Source organism: Stigmatopora argus, chromosome 14 (genome assembly GCF_051989625.1).
Source record: "Stigmatopora argus isolate UIUO_Sarg chromosome 14, RoL_Sarg_1.0, whole genome shotgun sequence".
NCBI lineage: Eukaryota > Metazoa > Chordata > Actinopteri > Syngnathiformes > Syngnathidae > Stigmatopora > Stigmatopora argus.
Window position 1 is genome coordinate 14,642,136 of NC_135400.1, and position 27,137 is coordinate 14,669,272.

Consider the following 27,137-nt stretch of genomic DNA (forward strand, 5'->3'; position numbering starts at 1 on the left):
TTAACTCAATTTTATTATAGTAGTTTATTTTCAACTTTTACAGCTTAATCATTTATGCATTCACAGCCAGGCTTCCCAGTCTAAATGAATGTCTTTAATTATAACTTCTTTTTATAAAATGTTTTCTCTCTTTCCCATCTCATTTTCTGAACTGCTTTATCCTCGCTAGGGTGGCGGAGGGTGCCGGAGCCTATCCCAGCTTACTTCGGGCCAGAGGCGGGGGACACCCTGAATTGGTGGCAAGCCAATCGCATGGCACAAGGGGACAAACAACCAAATTAGAGTGTCCAATCAGCCTACCATGCATGTTTTCACTGTATTTACTCGCATATAAGCCGCGTCTGCGTATAAGCCGCACCCTCAAAATTGTTGAATTTTACAATAAGACACCCCCTGATTCACATTTTTCACCTGCATTTTCATGGTTTTAATAGGAAGTACAAATGAGTTACTTTGAAGGGAAAATCTTAAGAAAAATCATTACGTGGTATTTCTGAGATACTGTATGAATCGAAGGCGTGCGTGTATATATAAAAACACCACTGAATATACATAATTTAAGAATGCATTTATGATTATGCCTTTTTTTGCAGCTACGAACGGCACTGGATGGCCTGAAAAATTGGACAACGCGGTGTATTTTCAAATTGGCTGATGGGTCAAGCATTTTCCCTAACTTGGATGGATAGAGCTGTTGCCTAGCAACCACACAGCCGGCTGAACTGAGCTAATCCCCATTTCATCTCATTTTCTGAACCGCTTTATCCTCACTAGGGTCATGGTGGGTGCTGTTGCCTGTCCCAGTTGGATCCGGACCAGAGGCAGGGGACACCCAGTCAATCACGGGGCACAAGAAGACAAACAAACATTCACGGTCACATTCATATCTAAAGGCAATTTAGTGTCCTATCAGCCTACAATGCATGTCTTAGGAAAGTGAATGATTGTGCATTAATGTGAATATTTCCATGACAGGAGCTCAAGGAATTGCAGAAAAAGATCCTAACAAAAATCACCTGTGGAATAAGGTTATGCTGACATTGCAACCTCCTTTAAAGTTGTTCTTCCTTCAAGACGGAGCTTCTTTCGAGACAGAAAGGTAGCAAATAGGTCAGTCCGCCTCATATACTTTAAGAAAAATGCAGCGCCTAGTTGCCAGGAGTGGCGGCCCGGAGGGGTTTAAAAAATGAAATATTTAGGTTTTTTTCCTCCACTGTTTTGACTTAAACAAAACTACTTTGTGTTTTTATCTCAGTGGCAATTATTTTTAATGCCAGAATCCTCAGGAAAAAATATGTAAACAACCTGATCCCTGTTCATCTTTTTTTATTTTTTTATTTTCTAGTTGCTAAGGACACAAAAAGGGTTGCTTTAAAATTGGCCTTTACTGTGCGTGTGTGTGGTTTGCGGTTGTTCGATGTTGATATGTCGCTTGCTTCCAGACGCTTAAGTGGAGGCAGATGAGGCCGTTTGGACCCTCCCTCAAATAGACCTCCCACTCTCTTTGACCCAAGAAAAGTGCTTTTGACAGCAAAATACTATCCGTTTCACTGCATTATGTATTTAGATTAGCCACTATTACTTGCTCTGGATTTTTAGATCGAGGTAGCAAACGTACATGAGGAAGATAGTCATAATTAATAATGATATGAAGAAACTAGCAAAAAAACTAAACAAAATATTCAGTTTGAATGATTTTAAAGGGAAAAAATATACTTTGCAAAATATTCAGGGTGATGATTTTTAAAGGCTTGCGTGGGTTTTCTCCAGGTACTCCGGTTTCTTCCCAAATCCCAAAACTGTTTGGACACTCGAAATTAGCCCTAGCGATGATTAGGTGTCCTTCGTCTCCTCGTGCCCTGTGATTGGCTGGTCACCAATTCAGGGTGCCCGTAGTTAGCTGGGATTTGCTCCAGCACCCCGTGTGACCCTAAGCAGTTTGGAAAATGAATGAAAGGTTTTGAAGATTAAAAAAAATCAATAAGGTAGCAAAATATTCAGTGTGAATGATTTTAAAGGTAAAAAAAATAAGACTTTAGTAAAATGGTCACAGAGGCAATCAATCATTTGGGATTTGCTCCAGCACCCCCGCGACCCTTAGCGAATCGGAAAAAGAATGAAAGGTTTTGAAGGTAAAAAAAATAAGGTAGCAAAATATGAAGTGTGAATGATTTTAAAGGTAAAAAAATAAGACTTTAGTAAAATGTTCACAGAGGCAATCAATCATTTTCATGTAAAAGTCTTTGAGTGCTATTTTTAAATGTATGTTGGCAACAATCCTAATCACAAACACAAGGCTAGAGTGTCGTCTAGTGTATGGAATTTGGAAGTGCACCTTACTGTGCATCCTCCAAAGCTAAACAGTCACTCGTCAGGAAGGATGGGCTCCTAAACACAGTCAAGACCCTAAATTAGTTATCGACTCATGCCGTATTCACACACGCCTGAAGGCTAATTCGATCACAAAAAGCCTTGAGTATGTATCCTGACGTTGTGAGCACTGTCATCGATTAAAGGCCTCTACGGGACCAAAAACTGACAAAAAAACAGTCATTAAAAACAGCCTATCTTTTGTTAATACTCCATATTTGAGGTGTGTATTTATAAAACAAACCCAATATGATTTTGCCCCGTGACACTAATGTTGCCAGTGAAATTGTACAAGAGGAAAACAAGCAAATTTGTGCATGTTTTCCCATCAATAAAGAAGGTTTATTCACCTTTAACAAAATGACAAGAGGTCATTCAGTGTTTTTTTTTACTTAATGCTCATCAACAAAACTACAAAGTCCTCATAAGCAGTTTAGTTGTCAACTAAAATAACCGGTTTGGTTTCAGAGAAGCTGAATTTAATTTGTAACAGACTAATGTATGCGTTTTCCGTAACTTCTAATTTGCGGTACGTAAACAGAAAGTTTAGCTTTGAACAGACGGGACAATTTATCGCCTTCATACACGTTAACATATGTTTTCAGAATCATAAAACAACAAAGTCTCACAACTGTGCATGTGTCATTTTGTCAACTTCAAAGATCATTTGGAGTCGGTGACATTTAAGATGATAAATGACTCTTTTCATCCTTCTGATGTCAATTTCATTTAGTTTCGACATCTATTGTAGTTCATGCATAAATAATGCATCCATAGCGCAGACATTTTTTAAAGGATCCATAAAGTAAGTGACAGTAAATGTCTTAAAACCTGCCTTTAAATTCGTCTACATAATTCTATTTCAAATTATGTCCTGATTTAGACTGCGTGGATTTGCCCAGGAGCAACAATTCTGGTCCCTGTCTACTTTATTCATATGGTCAGGTATCCTATTATATTGTATTATATTCAAATTATATTAACTGATAGGTTGCATTGACAGGGATAGACACCCAACCTATTTCTACTGGGAGGGCCTTAAATAAAAAGTGATGTTCATTTGCTGCCATCCCTCCCTGTTCAAGCGTTTTGGACGTCTACTTGTGATAAATTAAGTTAAAATTCACAGACGAAGGATGAATATTTTTTATTATTTATTTTTAAATTATTTGTTTTCATTTTATTATTTATTTATTTTTAAATTATCTGTTATAGTTTATTATTCATTTATTTATTTGTATTTTATTATTTATTTATTTGTATTTTATTCTTTATTTGTATTTTATTGTTTATTTATTTGTATTTTATTATTATGTTTTTAAAAAACTTTTTTTTATTTTTTATTATCATATAATTTTAATTATATGAGATCTATCATTATCCTTTGCCCTGAAATAGTTAAAATGATATAGTAAATGGAGGCAGTGATGTTATACCCATGCATCAAATTATTTGCATACAAAGTTGTAGTTTCTCTAAAAATTCTGTATCATGAAATAATGATTTGGTTTCAATTGGGCTAACTTTTTTAAAAAACTTTTACAGGGAAAAAAAGGAAAAAAGTCTTCCCGTCAAAAGGGTCATCTTCGTTCTGCCTCCTCCCCTCACTGAAACGGGCGGGGGTGAGGATGGGTGAGGGGGGGAGGACGCAGCAGGTGGTATGACTGAGGATCACGGACATGGGATTTGATCATCTCCACTTGTCTGACTTGGGGACGGGATCAGGAGAAACAAATTTGGGACAAGTAAGTGCTTTTTTGGATCCATATATCTCGATTTTTTTACGTGTTTATGAGGAACAAAAAAGGACTTTTGCATGGAAATGACACCCACGATAAACTTTATTCCCGTAGTCTATTTGGATGACAACCTTATTTAAAGTTATTCCGGGTGTGCTTACACTTTGTTTCCAGCTAACTTTCCTCCCTAAAATTGGGGTTCTTAAACATTATTTATTGTAATAGCACGACTCCCAATATGCTAAGAAAGTCATTAGATTAAACTTTGTATTTTGTTGTTGTTGCTTTTTTCCAGTTTTCTCAGTTTTACAGAGAAATTGCCAAAAAAATATGTCAAAAATTCCGTAGTTACACTACAATACGTCTTTGGGTGTTTATGTCATTATTATTGTGGTATTATTATTATTAGTTGTAGTGTGACATTGTCATTTATTGGTATATTTAATTACATTTTGTACTTCATATGCTTTTTCATCTGTCTTGCTATATCAATCGATATTAATTCATAAGTAGTCATTTTTTTATTCCATATGCTTGTGTGTGTTTATAGATTTGCCTCAAATTTAAAATAATTTCTGCTGATCTTGCTAATTTAGTATTGCGGAGAGCATTATGATGACAATGAAAAGTTTATTTTGATTTATTATTTTGACTTAAGGATGCTCCTCACAGGTATCCTCTTGATTTGTTTTCATTAGGTAACCAGTGGCACGTAAAAATGTTTGTTTTTAAAATCTTAGAAGTAAATTTATTGTTGTGCATGTGTGTATACATTGGGAAGAAAATACTACTCTCAATAAGAGCGCATTAATTTTGCAGATTTTTCTCTGGTGGAGGGAAAAGCCTGCGGCGGGCTGGGAATGTTTGTTAAAGGTCATGTTGGCCAAACACATATCAGGATTTCTTCCTCTGGGGAGCGTCTGACAACTAAAGGAGGGTGATGTTAAAGAGCATAATTTAAAAAAAACACTCGTGCAATTATATATGTCGTGCCATCGTGGGAGAATTCTCCAAAATGTCGACTGTGAAGCGTTTCCATCTCGCCAGAATTGGCAAAAAAGGATTTTAAAGGAGGAATTTCAATGCATCTGTTTAAGCCTCCAGCTTGAATTTTAATGAAGACACTTAGTTGACTTCTATCGTAAGAACGTGGCAATAAAACAAGGGATTTTTCTGTCGTTCTAATTTTTTTTAAGATCGTCTCTTTAATTTTGAAGCCATTTGGGTCAAGATTTGAGGGGATTTTTAAAAAATATAAATAGAAGGGAAGGTAACCAAATCCCCTTGGTCTGGAGTTGGTTCTAATCTTCTCTCCCCTCCTTAGCTCAGGTGTCAAATCGCCGTCGAGGCAGGCTGAATAAAGATGGAGCGACGGCGGAAAGCGGCCGCCGGTGACGCATCCAGTCCGTCCGAGGTGGCACGCAGGCGCTCCCCCCGGCCGGGAATCCACGATCGGGCCCCGAGCTTGTAGCGTCCATCCCAGACGTCCCCGCGGCGGCGGCCACGATGGAAGCGCAGCGGCTCTACGGCAACGCCAGCGTCAACGCCTCGGACGAATTCAACTCCACGGAGAGCCTGGACGAGTCCTACGCCATCGGTCTCTTCCTGTCCTGCCTCTACACCATCCTACTCTTCCCCATCGGCTTCATGGGCAACATCCTGATCCTGGTGGTCAACCTGAACCACCGCGAGAAGATGACCATCCCCGATCTGTACTTCGTCAACCTGGCGGTGGCCGACCTGATCCTGGTGGCCGACTCGCTGATCGAGGTCTTCAACCTGAACGAGAAGTACTACGACTACGCCGTGCTTTGCACCTTCATGTCCCTCTTCCTGCAAGTCAACATGTACAGCAGCATCTTCTTCCTCACCTGGATGAGCTTCGACCGCTACGTGGCGCTGGCCGGCTCGGGGGGCTGCAGCCCGCTGAGGACCATGCGGCACGCCAAGCTAAGTTGCGGCCTGATCTGGATGGCGTCCATCTTGGCCACGCTGCTGCCCTTCACCATCGTGCAGACGCAGCACCGCGGAGAGCTCCACTTCTGCTTCGCCAACGTCTTCGAGATCCAATGGCTGGAGGTGACCATCGGTTTTCTCCTGCCCTTCTCCGTCATCGGACTCTGCTATTCGCTGATCGTGCGCATCCTCATGCGGGCGCAGAAGCACCGCCGTCTGTGGCCCCGCCGCCAAAAGGCCCTCCGCATGATCGTGGTGGTGGTGCTGGTCTTCTTCATCTGCTGGCTGCCCGAGAACGTCTTCATCAGCATCCAGCTTCTGCAGGGCACCGCCGACCCGGCCCGGAGGACCACCGCCACGCTGTGGCACGACCACCCGCTGGCGGGCCACGTGGTCAACCTGGCCGCCTTCTCCAACAGCTGCCTCAATCCCATCATCTACAGCTTTCTCGGGGAGACCTTCCGGGACAAGTTGAGGCTCTTCGTCAAGCAGAAGGCCAGTTGCTCGGCCGCGGGTCTCCATTTGGGACCCTCGGGCCGGACCGAGATGTCGGGGGTGTGAGGACGGCGGGCGAAGACACGCCTACTTCGTAACCCCGGTCACTTTCGGAACAAAAAAGCAGACCGCCGTTTCATAAATATTCAGTTTTATTTAGTCCAATCGCCGAGTGACCGCAGGCACTTCTACTTTTTCCCTGCATCATCTGCACGTACAAATCCAGGATCCGGACCTGCAGATTGGATCGCGTGTCCTGCCTTGCATTGTTTGTTGCTTTCAGACTTCCGTCTACATTCCTGAAACAAAGTCAATGGCGCCGTACCTGTAAAGCAAGGGTGTCAGACTCGGGTTGGTTCGCGGGCCGCGTTAACGTCAACTCGATTTCATGTGGGCCGGACCATTTTAGATATAATATTTAGATTTTTTTTTTTTATAAATGGATTAAAAGAACTGGATTAAAAGCCCTGAATATTCCGTTTTTTAGAGATCTAAAACAATGTTTATTTTAGCTTTTTTAACATATTTTTAGATTTTACAAAATGATTTTTGAACTAAAAACAGAAAAAAATTGATTAAAAAAATTACAATTATTGATTTAAAAGGGGGGAAATCAGGACATTTAATATACATCTATACTCTTCATTTTAATTTGATCCTAAAACAGAAAGTCCGCACTCATGATTTACTTTCCCGGGCCACACAAAATGATGCGGCGGGCCAGATTTAGCCCCCGGGCCGCCACTTTGACACGTGCTGTAAAGGCTTGCTTGTCTAAATCGTTAGGCTGTCGGAAACAAGTCCAGGTTGCACTCCCAAAGTCAACTGGCAATCGCCAAAGTAGGAAATGGATGGATGTTTGAATTTTCCTTTTTACACCAAACGAGGACAACTTCACCAAGTGACAAATGTAGCAGATAGATGAACACTGAAAAAGACCTCCGCCAAGGCCAAAGCTGTTCATGTAGTTTGGCTTAGGCAACACGGTTGTCACCGCAGGGAACCAATCTTTTTCGCTGCATGATTTGCCTGGCATTTAAACCTAGAATTTTCATGCCTTCAGGCATAGTACAGACTTACCCCAAGGCCAAAACTGCTTTTTTTTGTTAAATCTGGCTTTTTGTTGTCTCAAGAATAAGGCATTTCCTTACATACTGTAATTTGCGGAGACACTTTATGCAAAATAGAAGTTGGCCGAGGTCCAAACTGTAGCAGGATGACAACCTTCACTCTCAAGAAAAATTTGCACTCTCAGCCAAATATGTCATTCGTCACCCCCAGACCGAAACCCTATGATGTCGTGATTTATGATACAGCTCTAATGTGGCAAATTCACGGGAGGTTTGGTTTTACGCCGGATGCCCTCCCTGACGCAACTGGCCCATTCATCTGGATTTGGGGTTTTTCCATCGTCTCTAGTGGATTCCTGTGACGTTTTCCCACCAAGAAACAGAGAAATATTCTGGATCCACACCATTTTCGTCTTGCTCAAAATCAATGAAATCAGTCTTGCAGTTTTTTTGCATTATTCTGCTTTTCATGTTAAACCACATCAGTCCAAATGGGACATTGTGACATCATGCAAATTTATGTAGCTAGTCCGTGTCTTTAAAGTGCATATATAGTAATCCAACTAGCAGTACAGTATTGTAGTGTAAGGGGTGGGTAAGTTAAAAAACATTGAGGGGCTGCAATTGTGTCTATTTTAAAACTTTGTTGATTTATTTTTAATAATGAGGAGAGTATGCATAAAAACGAATGATTTTTTTCATCTTTTTAAATGGTCAAAACAGTCCAAATCATTTCAAAATGATGATATTCAATGTCTTATTTATTATACGTTAATTTTGTAAACCAACGTGGCCCTTTGCCCACCGCTAAAATAATGTAGTATAGGCCAAAATACCATTTGTACGCAAAACTGAAATAAGACCTGCGTAGAATGTTAGAACAAAAAACAATCACAGTAGAAACAATGAACTATACCAGGGGTGTCCAAACCACCTAATAAAATTAAAATTATAGGAATATCATCGCATTTGACGGGCACAAGAAGCTTGAGTTCAACCTACATTCTCATTCACTTCTCAGTGACAACAATAGATGGAGCTAGAGAGTAAACAGTGCCTTAGCGGTCAAAACCTGACATGTAGAATATAACATAGAAATTCAGTATTTTGCTCAACAGAAATAAACACATAAAAATAATGTATTTTGATAAATTGACCTATCTAGGTTGTGATTTTCTTCACTTTTTTTTGTTCTTCAAAGTTAGTTTCCGTAGTGTAAATATAAACATATTTTTGCATTATCCTTTAACATTTAGGTTATTTTCTTGTAGCCATTTTTTTCAGTTACAGACATCAAAGTCACTTTATCTGGGAAGTTTGGCTGTGATCAGCTTTTTAATTGCCATTGAAGGCGATTTTTTTTAATTGGATGTCTAATTTAGTCAAATAATTACATTCTGTTTAATATCGCATCCTTTAATTTTTTTTGTTTGGACACCCCTAAGTTAATACGTCCAAAATATCAAGTGACAAAACAGCCATAGTGTGAGTTAATGTCCCTTCTTTTGTGGAAATAAAGACCACATTTTGCACTTTCCTGCCATTTTGAAGCATTGTGATGTCATAGAAACAGTTACAACTTTAATCATGTCAAAATAGACGGGAGATGTTTGTATGAAAAGCATCCTGAGATAAATGTTTGTGTACAAACCACAAAACTGTTGTTGCAGCTGTCAGTGGCGCAGAAGCCCTGGGAAAGGAAAACCAAGGGTTATTGTTTTTACTCTTTTTCATTAAGAGGGTTGTTACCAAAAAAAAGAAATGGTTGCATCGACTCCCTTACAATACTTCAAGTTTGTGTCTTTTAAGTGGCTTGAATGGGCTGTGACAATGGTCAAATGGAAATGAGTGACAAAACAAATAAAAGCAAACACAACTACATAGAAAAGAATGATACACTTGCGTAATTACATTACTTCATAGAACATGGTGAGTAAAAGGGTCACTACAATACAAAAAATAATAATAAAGTTGTAACGGTCTCGTCTCTGGCTCATGGTTTTAATCATGATGCTGGAATGGATGAGGTAAGTTTTATTATTTGTTTTAGAGTCTGTATGAGTAGAGTGTGTTTTATTAATAAAGTTCAGAGTAGTGGATTTTTGTCAATGGTGACAAAGTGGTGGTAAATAAGGACATAGTTTTTTTTTGATAAATGTAGGATTTATGAAATCTTGACGTGTTTGATGAAAGTGTAATTGATGATTTTATCGGAGGCTGAGTCATTTTGTTTTAGTTGTTCGGTCATTGACGGCAATTGATGTCCAATCTATCTAAACTAAGATAAGTGCAGTCTAATATAAAGCTTTATTTAATACTTGTTTATTTGTTTGCTATAGTTCTAGTGGGGTTGATTGTTCATATTCTTTTTTTTCAAAGGGCCATAAACTGAATTTCCAATAAATATTATATTTTTGACAACCACAGGGAGAGTATTTAAAAAAAAAAAGATTTAAAAAACATCACAGTTTTCACAGCTCAATCTTGACTTGGCCTTAAAGTACCCAACATCATTATCATCATCACTGCTGTTTCTTTCATGAGCTTGCCTTTGTTCGTTATGTGGATTGGAACTGGTTTGCACCAAGGAATTGAATAAGGATGGATTAAGATTTATAATTTGTAGTGTATAAAAAAATCATGTTGTTTTGTTGATGGTGAATGTGCTTGTTTTCAGAATTATGCCCAGAACAGAACTGAAATCAACATTTTTGCAGGGTTTGTTTGGTGTTATTGATCCATAATATAGCTGTAACACAAAGGAAAAAAAGCTAATTACCAAATGAAGCTCTATTTTGTTTAATGATTTCCTGCCATTGACCGTGACAGACGCCCAATCTGGGAAAAACATGTTCAAATTTACTAAGGATGAAAGGGCGACACATGATTGGGCATCTGGCACTGTTGATGGTACTGGAAAAGGTAAGAATTTATAGGAGAAATTGTAATGTGTGTTTGTGGAAAGGGGCGGGGCTTGCCAAAGCAATTACAAGAGCAGTGTGCCGCTCTAATGCATAATTACAAGGCAGGGCATTTTGTGCACCTTAGTGACTGAATAATGGATTTGAAGTATAATTGCATTTGTAAATTTAAATCCCTTACAAGAGGAGGATAAAAAAAAAATGCAAGTGAGGAAAGGAAAGTCTGTCATGAAAACTGTTATGTTGATGAAGTTATTTATACTGTTATGTTGATGAAGTTATTTATACTGTTATGTTGATGAAGTTATTTATTACTGGGGGCTACAATTGAAAGTTGACGTTTACATAAAGAAATAAGATGGTATTTAAAATAATTTATTTTTTACACCAATGATATTTAATGAGGAATGTTTGTTAAGAGACATGAAATGAAATATCAGTATACAGAGAATACATTGGAAATATGGAGAGAAGAATGTTGCAACATTAAATTAAAAATATGACTATTTGAATTTAAACACTGATGTGTCAGTACAAAGTCCAAATACCTATGTTTTTGAAAATGAAGTCCAAATATGACAAAAAATACTAAATAAAACGTCATAAATACTAAGGAATAGTCCAATCCAATGTATTTATAGCCTATTAGAACATAGAAATCAGCAAGAACACAGTACACACCTATTACCTAAAAAAAGGTTGTCATATCAAAGTCGTAATTGTGGGAATCAATTTAAAATTTGAATATTTAGTAGAGTTTGCTTTTAATTTTTGCGTTCAAAATTTTTGAAGTGAAGCTATATTTAGTTCTTGCCACTGGGTGGCGCCCCTCAGTGGTGACGGCCAGGAGTTGAGCAACAGATCAACGCGCATGCGCACTGAATTGTTTTGACTGAAAATGCCGTCGGTTTCGAAAACGACGGGCAATGCGTCTCCTCAAACCGAGAAACCGACCCACTATACGTGAGTACTACACGCGCTTTGCTCGTGCAAAGTGCGTAGATCGCAGGACGTGTGCATCGTTTTCTCTTTGTTGCAACTATTTGCGTGTGCATATGTACGTTTAAAAATGGTGCTTTCCCAGGGCTTTGTGACTACCCCCGGAAAAAAAAACTGCGACTGTACGGGCTCATGAAGACAACACTTTAATGTTCGACGACATGGCGGCCGTCGGCGAGATAGTTTAAAAGAGCGTCTTGCCGAGTTGAAAAAAAACGTTGACGAGGTGCTCTTCCAACTTTGCGATCGTAACGTATTTTAACGCACGACCTGCCCACTCCGGCCTTTATTTTTGTGTTCCCCTCTTTCCTCGCTACGTGCTTTTATTGACGTACGCTGAAGGAATCCCCACCAGGATTGCGTCGCAATACAGCCGCACTTTGCTACGTGAATAGCAAGTTAACGCAAGTGACCCAAAATAAAGCGTAGGCTCGTCTTCCAGAAAAAATGTTTCTCAATCATAATTATGCCAAACACCTGCTGCACGATCGACAACTCCTACCGCGATCATTTAACGCTTAAAGTTTAATTAAATGACTGCACTTAACGCGTGCATGGCAGCAAACTTTTTTTGGGGTGTAACTTTAATTAAAATGAACTTGTTTACTTTGCATCTTTGTACGCTTTGTGAGACAAAATGTCTTAAAAATCGGTTCGCAAATCAACGCTGATCTGAGAGGGTTAGTATTCAAGTTCAATTGTTTTTAATACAGGTTTCTGGCGAATTAATTAACTCAAAAGTACTTTGAAATGGTCATTTATTCCGTCATCATATCACAGAAATGCCTCTTTCAAGTGCTGTTGAAATGTGCACAACTTATCCCACAAGTTCTTACTTTGGTTCCAGTTACTGGAAATCGCCTTTTATTCTGTATAACAGTCATAATACCCGAATCTCAAGATCCGATATTGTCTCATAATAATCAAACTGTATGATCATTATTGCGATATTTTGGAAAAGTTAGTATTTTTGCTACTGGGGGAGACGTGGATCGACCCCCTAACAGTTCAACTAAATTGTCATCTAGTCACAAAATTATTTAAAATCACAGCAGAAGGATGAAAAGAGCCTTATGATTGGACATCTATCACCGTCAATGGCGCTGAAAGAGTTAACTCTTACCCCAAAGCTTTTTTGAGTCAACAGATAGATATATTTGAGTTGTATTACCATCAAAGGTGTTGACTTCATTTTGCCTTTCTGCCCACTCAGCTACTTGAAGGAGTTCAGGACCGAGCAGTGCCCACTTTTCCTGCAGCACAAGTGCACCCAACACAGGCCGTTTACGTGCTTCCACTGGCACTTTCTCAATCAGAGGCGAAGGAGACCCGTCCGCCGCAGGGACGGCACCTTCAACTACAGCCCGGATGTCTACTGCACCAAATATGACGAGACCACCGGCATCTGCCCCGATGGAGACGAGTAAGTCAGTAGTTTCGAACTCTGTTTGTGTGCAAAGTTTCATTTGATGGTGAGTAGTGGTGGGGAGGCATAGTGATCCAGAATGACCTCAACATTATAATAAGGTCTGATTTAAAGCTTGAATTTTAAATGCCTCTAATTTTACACGTATCAACATAGCATATAAAAGTCATTTTTTTGACTATTCGATCTGATGTGTGTTAATGTCACTAACTGGTTCTATATCAAATGCCTTTAAAATCGCAAAAATGCATTTAGGTGAACCTGTGGGAGTGTGTTGTAGTTAAAAAAATGTTACTTGGGGGGAAAAATATTTTTTAAAGACAAAAAGCTGTTATTTTATATCAGATGTCACAATAAAACACAACATAAAGTAGATGTTACAAAACTAATCTTGCTTTTAAATTCAATGTAGTGCAATAAGAGTGGTAATTTTACTTTATAATTGAAATGGGATCTCTTAGTGCATGTGTCAAAGTGGCGGCCCGGGGGCCAAATCTGGCCCGCCGCATCATTTTCTGTGGCCCGGGAAAGTAAATCATGAGTGCCGACTTTCTGTTTTAGGATCAAATTAAAATGAAGACTATAGATGTATATTAAATTTCCTGATTTGCCCCGTTTTAAATCAGTAATTTTAATTTTTTCATCCATTTTTTCGGTGTTTTAGTTCAAAAATCATTTAGTAAAATCTAAAAATATATATAAAAAAAGCTCAAATAAACATTGTTTTAGATCTATAAAAAACTGAATATTCAGGGCTTTTAATCCAGTTCTTTTAATCCATTTATAAAAAAAAAATCTAAATATTATATCTAAAATTGTCCGGCCCACGTGAAATCAAGTTGACGTTAAAGCGGCCCGCGAACCAACCCGATTCTAACACCCCTGTCTTAGTGCGTCTTTCGTCCATTACCCATTGTTACGGTTTCTCCACTTCCGCCTTTGCCCCCATGCGCCTTTGCCCCCATGTATTTATGAACGTATCCGTCTATTGTGTTTCCCACTATCACGGCTTGGTTTCAGGGGCTAAACCTCAAGTATATAGTTTGGTAAGTCAAAATACTCCCCCAAAAACGCAAGCTTCTGCCATTCCTTTGCAGCTATTTTTATATGACCTTACCTGTTGCCATAGCAACCGTTACTACTCAAGATGGATCGAGTCGTGCATGCTCGGAGGAGTTAATAATACAGTATAGTTTATGTAAGACTCATAATAAATGCTCTTTTGTATTGGTTTCTTCTGTTTTTTAATCATTTTGTCTTACACGCGTTCCCTTTCTCAATTCTATCAGCTGTCCTTATTTACACCGGACAACGGGCGACACGGAGCGCAAGTATCACCTTCGCTATTACAAGACGGGCACGTGCATCCACGAAACGGACGCCCGGGGGCACTGTGTGAAGAACGGCCTCCACTGCGCATTTGCCCACGGCCTGCACGATCTCAGACCCCCCGTCTACGACATCAGGTGACCATAAGCAGACAAAATAATGTTATCTTGCAAACGTCTCTCTCTCACCCAAGCATTTTTGTCACAAGCTACATGGTAGAAACAAGACAGTGTAAATACTCGTTTTCGCAATAATTCTTGGTTAACTTTTTTTTTTTTAATCAGCTCGGACACGTGTCAAAGTGGCGGCCCGGGGCCAAATCTGGCCCGCCGCATCATTTTGTGTGGCCCGGGAAAGTAAATCATGAGTGCCGACTTTCTGTTTTAGGATCAAATTCAAATGAAGAGTATAGATGTATATTAAATTTCCTAATTTTTCCCCCCTTTTAAATCAATAATTGTAATTTTTTAATCAATTTTTCTGTGTTTTTAGTTCAAAAATCATTTTGTAAAATCTAAAAATATATTTAAAAAAGCTAAAATAAACATTGTTTTAGATCTATAAAAAACTGAATATTCAGGGCTTTTAATCCAGTTCTTTTAATCCATTTATAAAAAGTCTAAGTTTATCTAAAATGGTCAGGCCCACATGAAATCGAGTTGACGTTAACGCGGCCCGCGAACCAACTCGAGTCTGACACCCCTGAGCTAGGATGTTCATGTGTTAAATTAGGCGCAATCATGTAAAATAATCAAATGTCCCAACAGAGAGATCCAAGCACAAGAAGCGCTTCAGAATGGACAGCTTGGCTGCGGTGAAGGTATTCCTGACCTGCAGCCCGGCGTCTTAGCTTGTCAAGCCATGATTGAGAAGACCCTGACCGAGGACCCGAGGTGGCAAGGTGAAAATCCCTACTTAATTTACAACGCTTTTTATGTTCAAATGCACTTTAATGAGAAGGAAAGATGAGACTTAGCTTCATTTTTTTTTCTTCTTGCAGACAGCAACTTTGTTTTGGCCAACTACAAAACGGAGCAGTGCACCAAGCCGCCAAGATTGTGCCGACAAGGTTACGCTTGTCCGCACTACCACAACAGTCGGGACCGTAGACGCAATCCACGCAAGTATAAGTACAGGTAGAACATGACTAAAAGATGTAAAAGTGGCAAAACACCACCAAAGCACTACAGTGGAAATTTATACATACTCATGAATCAAAACAGAAATTCCTTGGTTATGTCCCAAAGTTACACGCAGTTCTTTTCATAATATTTAACTCATTTGCTGCCATGGACGGCGATAAACATCCCATTCATTTAAACTGGGAAGTCTAGATGTGAATATCAATCTTTGGATTTCATTGAATATTAGACATATAATGCTAACAATGGCAGCCAATGATTTCAAAGGGTGCCCTGTAAAGGTTAACAAAAAACATTTGTGCGTGAAAGGGTTGAATGCTGATTTGCATTTATTTACCACCCAAAAAAAAGAAATTGGAGTCACTAAAACACATTGTTCAAAGGTAGTATTGTTTGAGTGATAATAAAGACTTTAATACTCTTTAAAGGCTAAGGTCATACCATCCTCTATTTTTTTTTCCTTTTTTTTTTCTTCAAAGATTTAAAAGCTCTCAATGATGCTATATAAAAAAAAAAGGAATTGTGGCAATAGATCACAGGAAGGAAATGAATCTGCAAATCCGCACACACCATGGCTGGCATTTTCCGTTTATAACAAAGCATTGCCGTTATATTAACTTTAGATTTTTGACTGAGAAACGTGCACCACCATTTTGAAAGTATTTTATTTCATATTCCAAATCTCTGAAGTCAGCTGGGATAGGCTCCAGCACCCCGCGACTCTGACTGACCAGGATGAGCACTGTTGAAAATGAGTGAAGGAGTCTTTGTGATGCTTAAGTTTTAACCATAAACTAAATCAATTGTTTTGCATCCTAGCCAATTTTGTTCAAACGGATCTGAAAGTGAATTACAAACCTTTACATTATTTTTTCAAATAACAGGTCGACCCCGTGCCCGAGCGTGAAACACGGCGACGAATGGGGAGAGCCTTCCAAGTGTGAGAGCTGCGACGCTTGCCAGTATTGTCACTCGCGCACGGAGCAGCAATTTCACCCGGAGGTGGCGATCCGTTTGATGCTTTCTCAACACAAGAGTCAAGTCTGACGTCCGTATTTAACTGTGCTTCCTTTTTTTTCTTCTATTCCACTTGAAGATCTACAAATCGACCAAGTGCAACGATATGCGGCAAACCGGCTACTGTCCCCGCGGGCCCTTTTGTGCCTTTGCGCATGTTGAAAGTGAGTCATTCAAGACACTTTTACAAACAAACTTTAAAAGGAAATTCATTTAGAAAAACTTATAATAAACAGTTACTGGAATGTATCTAAGTGGACTACAGTCAAAATCTAAATATGTCATATATTAGTCGCACGGAGGTCGTGTTTCTCTTTGTTCTTGTTACTCAAGTGGGCGACTTCCTATTTCATCATGTCAAAAAAAAGGTCCCATAGTCCTCTTATTTCATAAAATTCCATCATGTTGTAACACATAAACAAAATGAACAGACCAAGAATGTAAGTCGAAATAAGCCGATATTTGGATTTATTGTTGTTGCGGTATCATTTTTCATTATAATCTACATCACATGCGTCAAAGTGGCGGCCCGGGGGCCAAATCTGGCCCGCGAAAGTAAATCTTTTTGTTTTTGACTTTGTTTTCGGATCAAATTAAAATGAAGAGTATAGATGTATATTAAATTTCCTGATTTTCCCCGTTTTAATCAATAATTGTAATTTTTTTAATCCATTTTTTCTGTGTTTTTAGTTCAAAAATCATTTTGTAAAATCTAAAAATATATTTAAAAAGCTAAAATAAACATTGTTTTAGATCTATAAAAACTGAATATTCAGGGCTTTTTATCCAGTTCTTTTAATCCATTTATAATAATAAAAATCTAAATATATCTAAAATGGTCTGGCCCACGTGAAATCAAGTTGACGTTAAAGCGGCCCGCGAACCATCCCGGGTTTGACACCCTTGATCTACATGGGATGCATTGTATCTAATGTGCGCACATCATCTTCCGTCACCTGACTCATTTTTTTCGTCTCATCTCTTTAGGAATCGGCTCCTCCGACGACAGCATGAGCACGTTGCTAACGGCCATACATTCCAGTTCACATTCCCAGTCAGGTTGTCAACAGTATACCGAGTGTCCGGTCGGCGAATGGACCACACCTGGCGGCTCCAGCAATGGCCAAGTGGCAAGTATATGGATAAATATCCATAGAAAACACATTTGAATATATCCGACAACGTCAATTAATAATGACCAAAATTGTAGACGCACTCATGCAAGAAAATGTCTTTGAAATGTATGTAGAATTCTAACTTTATCATCTTTGGTGCTTTGACGCTCATAATCAAAGTCGGCATAATCAGTTTGGCTATTGCAAGAGAAATGGGAGTTCTTAAATCCTACCTTAAGACACATTAAACACTTATCATCTCAGTTTTTAAAATTGAAAATAGGTATTTTGTGGGAAAACTCATGCTGTGTTCCCAACCTCCTCACTTACCCAGACACAAAACAGTGTCTTCTGCACGGTAAACCCCCTGGCCTCGAGCTTCACCTCCAGCATAACGTCCAGCTTGGCCTCCAGCATCGGTTCGGACAGCTCCTCCCCAACTACCTTTTCCACCATGAATGCAAAAGCCACGCCGTTTTATCCCGGGAGCAACACCGTGGAATCGGTCATTGGTAAGAGCATGTTGAAGGTTTGCTTACTAAATATAAATATATATATTTTCAGCTGGAATTTCTTCTAAAGTTCAATTTCCCCACTCAGGATCTGCTCTGGATCTCAACTTTTGCGATATTAACGTGGCGTCGCTTGATAAGGAGCTAGAAGAACAAGACAACCACGTCGGACTGGAAAGTAAGGACGAAGAGGAGTGAAAATAGAAGGAAACATGGGGAAAATGATAAAATGGTGGAGAGTAGGTTGGCCTGATGGAAATTTAGAAGAGCTTTTTTTCCCCTTACCTTCAGGTCAAAGGTTGTTCAGCGGCTCAGCCCCGGTCAACATTCCAGGCTCGTTGGCGCGCTCGTCCTCCTTCAACTCGTCGTCGTCGTTGTCCACGTCGCCGCTGAGCTCGCTGTCGCAATCGCAGTCTTTGCTGTCCGCCACCGTGTCACATCACAACCACAATGCTAATTTTGTGGCCAAACAGGAGCACGGGTTGCTGGGAACGCCCACATCTTCTTCCCAGAGCTCTTTAGGTAAGCAGAACAAACTGATAATTTTGTCAAGTCGTAGGCTGGCAGTGAATATTCGCACATTAAAAGCGGGGCAGGAACAATACATTGATTTTAATCTATCTACCTCATTTGTTTCAGTCTTTCATGCATGAATTATGGCGTTTTTGTTGTTGTTGTTTAAACGGGGAACTCAAGGGTCAAAGATGTTTTGTTATATTCTAGTTGGTTAACTACATACATGTATTTATTTCCAGAATTATGTTTGCATAGAGGGTGCTTGGTGGTCGTAGTTCATTTTGAGGTTGTTTTCCGGTTGAGGAATAAAATCATTATTTAGAAAATCAATTTTGTTTATTGTGAACTTGATTTGACAAGCCAAAATCACCATAAATAATTTGCATGAATTCATCCATCAACAGTTTTTTAGTATTTCTTCACAGCCCCGTACAAAACGTAAAGGAATTTGATTATTATTCTACAGAAGGAAAATATAACAAGAAGCAATGGTATTGGAATTTCCCCTTATTATGTCAACTAAATAGATTGGACCCATTGTCTAAACAGCCTGGAACATTATTTATTTTCTGTTATTTTTAAAATATTTTGCATTGAAATCAGTGGCGCCATCCACCACTTCTCATCGATATCAACGGAAGTATTTCCATTTTATTTTTTTTTACAGGCTTGAACGGCACCGGCAGTATTTGGGACTTTGTGAGTGGCAGCTTTTCAACCAGTCAGTCGCCCGTCTTTAGTAGCCTGATGACGGGCAGTCCTGATGTTTCACGCCTCTTTCGGGAACTGGATGAGGCCAAGAGAAAAATCAAACAGTGGGAGGAGGCCTGGCACCAGGTGAAACAGGTGCGTTTTCAAAACGGAATGAAACGCTTGACATTTGGTGCCACAGATGGCACCACGCATCCCATTCATTTTAAACATTTTGCTCCTTCCGTTTTAAATGGATTGGACATCTGTCAATGGCAGGCAATGATCCAAGGCAGACATTTATTTGCAGAAATTAGCATAAATATACTCATGCTAAGTTTGTGAGGAAGACAAAATTTTGACGGATAGTCCACGACAATGCAAAAATATTTTTTCCATTTATTTAATGCTTTTTTTGCGGTTGAATAGCTTTATCCGAGATTAATTCTGTTATCAATAATTGTCTCGTCATATTGAGAGATCATCGTTACATGGTGAACCTGGTGTCGATAATTGTATTGTACGTTGAAATTTCACTGTAAAATTAGCCAGTAGGAAAAGGCCATCTAAAGTGTTTTCACAAACTTTTGGGATTGAGAACAATTTGTCCACAGGCATGCGAGTCGTGTCAGAAAGATGCCCACGAAGCCAAGGAACAAGCCAAGGAGGCGGAAGCGGATCGCCAGCAGGCCGAGCAGAAACGAGAAGAGGCGGAGCGCAGGTTGAAGGACCTCCGCGGAGACTTTGACGTCCTCTGCCGGGCGCCCGGAACGCCGCTCCTGCGTAGCTACGGCCAACTGGACCAGCTGTCTCTGCCCAAGCTGCACTCACTTAAGAATCAGCTGTGCAAAGATCTCGACCTCGTAGACGGGGTAAGAAATCAACAAGACACACGCGCACACCCCATCGTCCAAAGTACGGCCCTCGGCAAACTTAGAAAATATCTTTGTGAATTTGGGTCACGTTAGAGGTTTGATTTCTGCCAACATTCTGTCGTTCTCAGCTTCAACACCAGATATAGCGAGTCACACTAGCTAGTTAAAGAATAGACGAAAGATCATTTAAACAGTGCTTTTTTCTTTAGCCAAGGGGGAAAAACCTGCTGAAATCCAACTAGGAAACCTGTATAATTTTTCCTTATTTTTGCTTTTTTGGTAAACCCATCTGCAAAATAATCCATTGTGATTGAGGGTGCCTATTCTTATACCTCTAGAAACAGGGGTGTCAAACTCGGGTTGGTTTGCAGGCCGCATTAACGTCAACTCCATTTCATGTGGGCCGGACCATTTTAGATCTAATATTTAGATTTAAAAAAAAAAAATTGGATTAAAAGAACTGGATCAAAAGCCCTAAATAGTCAGTTTTTATAGATTAAAGCAATGTTTATTTGAGCTTTTTTTTTTCTTAGTAATGGAAAATGTCTTTTAATCATGTTTTTCATTTCAAATGGAAACATTTTTTTAATATTAAAGTGGAAAATGGAAAATATCTATATATTTATTTTTAGATCTTACAAAATGCGCTTTGAACTAAAAACACAAAAGAAATAAAATTGGATTGAAAATATTGGAATGATTGATTTTAAAAAGGGGGAAATCAGGAAATGTAATGTACACCATCTATAATCATTTGAATTTGATCCTAAAACAGAAAGTCGGCACTCATGATTTACTTTCTAGGGCCGCACAAAATGATGCGGCGGGCCAGATTCGGCCCCCGGGCCGCCACTTTGACACCTGTGCTCTAGATTATTTTGTTGCCTGTAACCCTTAACTCCTTCCCTGCCACAGACAGTTATCGACACCTGGGAAGGTGTCCATGCTCAGTCCATTTGGACGTCAATCTCCGTCAATGCCTACCAAAGAATGAATACGAAAAGTCCAAATAACACTTGAAAAACACGATCTTTTCTACCCAATTCCAATCCCCCAAAAATGATGCGCCGGTGCCCAATTGCCAATCACGTGGTAGGATCGAGGGACATACATATGACAAATTAGCATAAAATACTGTATACGGTTCTGTTTAAGTGAAAAGATTTTCAAGTCTGCCCTCGCCACTGTTGATATTTTTCGGAAAGTGGTCATCGGAGGAAAAGTTTTGGACACCCCTGCAATAGTGCATTTTTAACCGTCCTTTTTTTTCCACTTTTCTCCACAGGTCATATACATGCTTCAGTCAAAGAAATGTGTAGTTTGCCAAAAGAATGACCGATGCATTGTGCTGCAGCCGTGCCAACATTACGTTCTATGCGAGAGCTGCGCGCCCAGCAAAGCCGAATGTCCCTACTGTCGAACAAAAATACTCAAATGGTGATGGAGGCTCATGCAACAGAGGTACTTTGTAGAAAAAATACAAATTGATATCAACGTTTTGTCTATTTAATACAGCATTTAAATGTAGAATGAATTGACTTCTCTCTTTCTATATATATATATATATATTTATATATATATATATAGCTTTGAATCATGTACAGAGGATTCGGTTGTTTTGTTTTTGCTCATTTTGTGTGGCTATCATTTTAGTTAGCAAACTTTTACAATCAAAATAATCAACAAAATGCAAAGACAACAGGAGGCGAGTCTCAGTGAGTTTTAATGATAAAAAAACATTTTTAAACTCCAAAAATTTAGCGTATCACTTGAAAGTTAGTAAAATATTTAGTGGTTAAGTCTATATATTTTTTGGTCAAGTTTACAGATTTTAGGTAACAACCCCCCCCAAAATCACTGCGTTAAGAAATTTGAATATTGCAAACCAAATGGTTTCAATTCTATAAATTAGGGAGAAAAATGTTGACTACAATTATTTACTAGATTTTAATGTTAAGTATTTTAGTAGTATAAAGTCTATTGTATTTTTTATTTATTTAGACACCTGTCATTTTTAAGACAGAATTCTGTGTTGACTAATTTCCCAATGTCGCACTTAAAATGGGCAACAGTCAGACATCCATTTTTCCTTTAAAGAACATTTTGTGAAATACCACACTATGCAGATTTAATCTTTCATGTAACAGAACACTTTGTATTGCAAAATCATTTTATCAAGTTATTCAGGTCTTAGTGCACAAAGTAAAACTCAGTTATTAGTGGATATGCATGCAAATAGCTAACTCACAGGCTGCCATTGACGGCAATCCACGTCCAATCCATTTGAACTGGGAGGATTGACGGGAAATGTTAGTTCCCCGCCCTTCCTTTTGGGGCGGATTGGACGTCTGCTAGTGACAAACTCATTCCGATTCACAGCAGATTGGATGTCTTATCATCGTCAATGGCACTGAAAGAGTTAAGCAATTATTCTGACCAATTTCCTGACGATTTCTTAATCCAAGCACTTTGTTGAGATGGGACTATTCAAAGGGGATGTAGACATTTTCTTTAAGATATTTCATCATTTGTTTTTAGTTTTACTTTTCAATGAATATACCTATAAATATCAATGAGCTAATGCTGGTTTTTGTGCGTATTGTTGAACATAAATGGAATGTTTAAATGTTTCCTGTCATTCAAAACCATAGCATTATTCTGAATATTCATATTTTGTGGGAAGATAAAAGAATTTAATAGTTTGTACTTTCATAGTTAGATTTATAAATAGAACAAGTGCAAATTTAAGATGCATTTTAGGCATAACCAGCAGTTTAATTATGTGTAAAGGCGCACGCACACATGCTATACGTGGTTCAATCAATTTGTTGTTGTTTTGTAGATGTTGTTGTTTTTTTATTTTTAATGTAGGAAATTAGCCTCCAGAACATATCGGCCTCCATTTTTAAAGTGCCTTCAGCTCAAAGTGTAGAAGCGGAAAAGCCCGTTTTAGGCAAAAATGTGTCTAAGAAAGTTGACCGTTTGTTTATTCAGCCCCATTTTGTTATTTAATTAAACTTTGCCAGTGCCTGCGTCTGTCATTGGCAGCAGTATTCTTCCCGTGCAGCTCCGCTTTTCAGAATGAGCTTTTATTCTTTCCTGGCCGTATGCAAACAAAGGGCACACATGTTTGTACAGAGAGAAAAAAAATAATTGATGTAAATGACTCCGTCTAAAATGACCTTTTACTGTGTTAATGAATCGTCTCTTTCTGGCTCAATAATAATAATAATAATAATAATAATCGGACATAGGCCCTGTCGTCATTATCACAACACAAAAGCCTACTTGTCATCACACGCAGAAACTGCGTGTGACGAAATTGATGGTGCTTCTCCATAAGCAACGTTTAATCGGCAAAAGACCTAATAAGTGTAAGTTACGGACTTTCCTCAGTCAGCTAGTAGGAGGCAGATCACCAACCAAACATCTGTTCATATACCGCAGAGGGGAATGTGTGTTATGTTAGCGCGAGTTTAGATTTCTGATGGATGTGGGGAAAAAACTGTCCTTAAGCCTATTTGTCCGTGCTTTGTGGGACCTATAGCGTCTGCCAGAGGGCAGCAGCTGGAACACATTGTGACCAGGGTGGTAAGGGTCCCCTATGATGTTCTTGGCTCTGCTGAGGTAACGAGGGCTGGCAATGTCTTCAAGTGAGGGCAGAGAGCCTAGTCTTAAATGCCTAGTCTTAAGGGATGCTATGTCTTCCTTCATATGTCCAATGCTTCAATTTCTTTGAGGCGCTCACTCGCTCTTCAATTGTCAAAAGTTCACGCTTTGATGGCCATGTTTGAAATAAGTTTTAAAAAATGTATTGAACTGGCTTTTGACAGTTTATACCAGGCTTTGCAAAGCCATCCGCCACATACATAGGCGACGAAGTTGAATCAATGGGGGTTGGGCCGCTGTGGGTGGGGAGCGAGTAGCTTTTGGTTCAAGTCATCCAGCACCGAACGAGCTGGCAAAGTTGAACCAGTGGGGGTTGGGCAAGAGAAGCAGCTGACGCCAATCCACTGATTGCACTTGCGGGACACTAGTATTGTGGAAAGCTTTGCTCTTTCGACGTTGAAACCAAAGCTCTCATTCTGACCCTTTATTTAGTTTGCCCAGCCCTGTTAAATAAATGCCTAGTCTTAGGGGATGCTACATTTTCCTTCATATGTCCAATGCTTCAATTTCTTTGAGGCGCTCACTCGCTCTTCAATTGTCAAAAGTTTGCGCTTTGATGGCCTATGTTTATAATAGGTTAAAAAAAATCTGCAACTGGCTTTTGACAGTTTATACCAAGCAGGGGTGGCTTTGCAAAGGTGACAAAGGCACATACATAGGTGAAAAAGTTGAATCGACGGGGGTTGGGCCAACGTGGGTGGGTGGGGAGCGAGTAGCTTTGGGTTCAAGTCATACAGCACCGAACGAGCTGGCAAAGTTGAACCAGTGGGGGTTGGGCAAGAGAAGCAGCTGACGCCAATCCACTGATTGCACTTGCGGGACACTAGTATTGTGGAAAGCTTTGCTCTTTCGACGTTGAAACCAAAGCTCTCATTCTGACCCTTTATTTAGTTTGCCCAGCCCTGTTAAATAAATGCCTAGTCTTAGGGGATGCTACATTTTCCTTCATATGTCCAATGCTTCAATTTCTTTGAGGCGCTCACTCGCTCTTCAAATTGTCAAAAGTTTGCGCTTTGATGGCCCATGTTTATATAATAGGTTAAAAAAAATCTGGAACTGGCTTTTGACAGTTTATACCAAGCAGGGGTGGCTTTGCAAAGGTGACAAAGGCACATACATAGGTGAAAAAGTTGAATCGACGGGGGTTGGGCCAACGTGGGTGGGTGGGGAGCGAGTAGCTTTGGGTTCAAGTCATACAACACCGAACGAGCTGGCAAAGTTGAACCAGCGGGGGTTGTGCTGCAAGAAGCAGCTGACGCCAATCCACTGATTGCACTTGTGGGACACTAGTATTGTGGAAAGCTTTGCTCTGTCGAGGTTGAAACCAACCGCTCGCTTCGGAAAAAATGCTTTGGTAGTTTACATTCCTTGGCGTGGCAGTAAAACAGCGTTGTGCAACAATGTTAGCAAAAGATGTACTGATGCTCAGCAGGATGTTAAAGTTTTAAATGAGTACTTAGGACTTGATTTGACTGAATTTAGAGCAGCAAAGGATAACTTAATCGCTTATTAAGGAGAAGCGACCCCATTAATAGCCAGGAAAATGGGCTATTATTGTAATTGATGCAGTTGTTGGTAGTTGTGGTCCTTTCTACATAAGTTGTAACATGCTATGTCATTTTTGGGGGGTGTTTTACAAACAATAGACAACCTTTTGCTCCCCGACTTGCTTGCAATTGTAAATATTTATACGTTTTTTGCTGTTTTTTGGGAGGGGGGGGGACCAATTCCTATCCGTTAAACATACAAAAATAGAAAAAAAAATCATTGCTGTTTCTGAAAGTGGCCCTCGTAGAAAAAGATAATAACAATATCACACTTCACGCCCTGAAGGCAAGAAATTCCATATTTTGGCCGCTCTGATATTCCATAAAATGGCTATATAATAGGATTACACTGATGGCATTTGCTTACGATATCAACGTACTTTAACCCATGTTTGTTGCAATTTTACCAAAGACTGAGAAACAAAAGGAAATAATTTAAAAAAAAAATCACCTCCTACCTTAAATCCCTAATTAGCAGTAATATCTAGAAAAAAAATGAAAATAAATCTCGACAAATTGTTTTTGCGACTTTTAAAAGAACAATGAAGGAATTGAAAGTGCTAGTGAAGTACTCATAAGTTTTAAAGCTCAATGGCTTCTACAATGGATGGTTATTAATTTTACATTCTGTTTTTTTAAAGTACTTTTTGGTGCTTTTTATGTGTCCAGATGAGGTTATTCTTGGCAGACAGATTGAGAAAAATATCTCAGAAAAATAGGGTGTATTTTCCATCAGTCTGTATTTACTATCCCATTCAAAACAAGTATTTTTAAAACAAAGCAATCTTGCAATAAGGGACGTGATTTCAAAAAATCTGGCACCAAAACATGGAAATGACAAGTACCAAACCAGAAAAATCTTATAAATTAACTAAGCTGAATACTTTTTAAATCCCTTTTTTTATTCTAGTTGTCTTTATCGTCTTTTTTTTTAATATTATGAACGTGCGAGCCCGAAGACTTATGCAATTGTGTACACTTATAATGACGTCAATATGATGTTGGAATTAAAAAATGAGATTTTTGTGGAAAGTGAAGAAACTGAATGTGGAACTAGCTGTTCCGTGTATTATTATTATCATTCTTACCATTTTTGAAGCCCTGAAATATAGAATGTATGTATTGTTCTAAATGAAATATATTTCAGAGGTCACTGGAATATTATTACTACATTCATTTTGATGTAGCATCTAGCTGTAAACTGCTCTTCAATAAATACTAGCACTAAATTAAATGGGGCGTTAATGCAGTAATTAAATGGAGACTGGATTTAATGGGATTATTACAATGAATATGTTTGAATAGTTTGAACTTTTTGGAATATGTAGGAAGTCAAGAGATAATCATGAGATTTATACTGTCGCTATCTCGATTCTGTGTTGTGAACACAAACCATACCATATAGGTGCAAGTATTAGATTACTACCAAATGTTTTTCTTATTACTTTTTTTTGTGTAAGAGATGTGTAATGTATACTTTATGTAGTGTATGACTAGTTTAACACACGTACAAATGGTTACACTACATTGTTGTAATGTTTTGCAAGGTTCACAAGATTATTTTTTATCATCTTGACAAATAAATACATTTTTCAAGTGACTTGTGTAATGGAGTGATTTATTTTATCATTTAATTTATAATCCTGATAAGTTTCTTCAAAACAGAAATTTAATTATTGAACGTTTGATTCATTACATGTTGAATTTTCTCATCTGTGAAATACTTTTATGCTGTGTGTAATCTTGTAC

The 27,137-nt window shown here is 38.9% G+C and overlaps 2 protein-coding genes across 2 annotated transcripts; both read left to right on the forward strand.

Annotated features, from left to right (window-relative positions):
• The first annotated feature begins 128 nt into the window (after positions 1-128).
• On the forward strand, positions 129-11,010 carry gper1 (G protein-coupled estrogen receptor 1). The gene is made up of 2 exons (XM_077618045.1): positions 129-4,115; positions 5,434-11,010. The coding sequence occupies exon 2, from the start codon at positions 5,616-5,618 to the stop codon at positions 6,624-6,626; it is 1,011 nt and encodes a 336-aa protein (XP_077474171.1). The 5' UTR covers positions 129-4,115; positions 5,434-5,615; the 3' UTR covers positions 6,627-11,010.
• A 407-nt stretch (positions 11,011-11,417) lies between these two features.
• unkl (unk like zinc finger) lies at positions 11,418-26,988 on the forward strand. The gene is made up of 14 exons (XM_077618041.1): positions 11,418-11,514; positions 12,764-12,973; positions 14,266-14,442; positions 15,073-15,206; positions 15,306-15,441; positions 16,332-16,449; positions 16,544-16,628; positions 17,452-17,594; positions 17,914-18,091; positions 18,180-18,269; positions 18,383-18,613; positions 19,275-19,453; positions 19,912-20,169; positions 21,458-26,988. The coding sequence occupies exons 1-14, from the start codon at positions 11,450-11,452 to the stop codon at positions 21,611-21,613; spliced, it is 2,160 nt and encodes a 719-aa protein (XP_077474167.1). The 5' UTR covers positions 11,418-11,449; the 3' UTR covers positions 21,614-26,988.
• Positions 26,989-27,137: the final 149 nt, after the last annotated feature.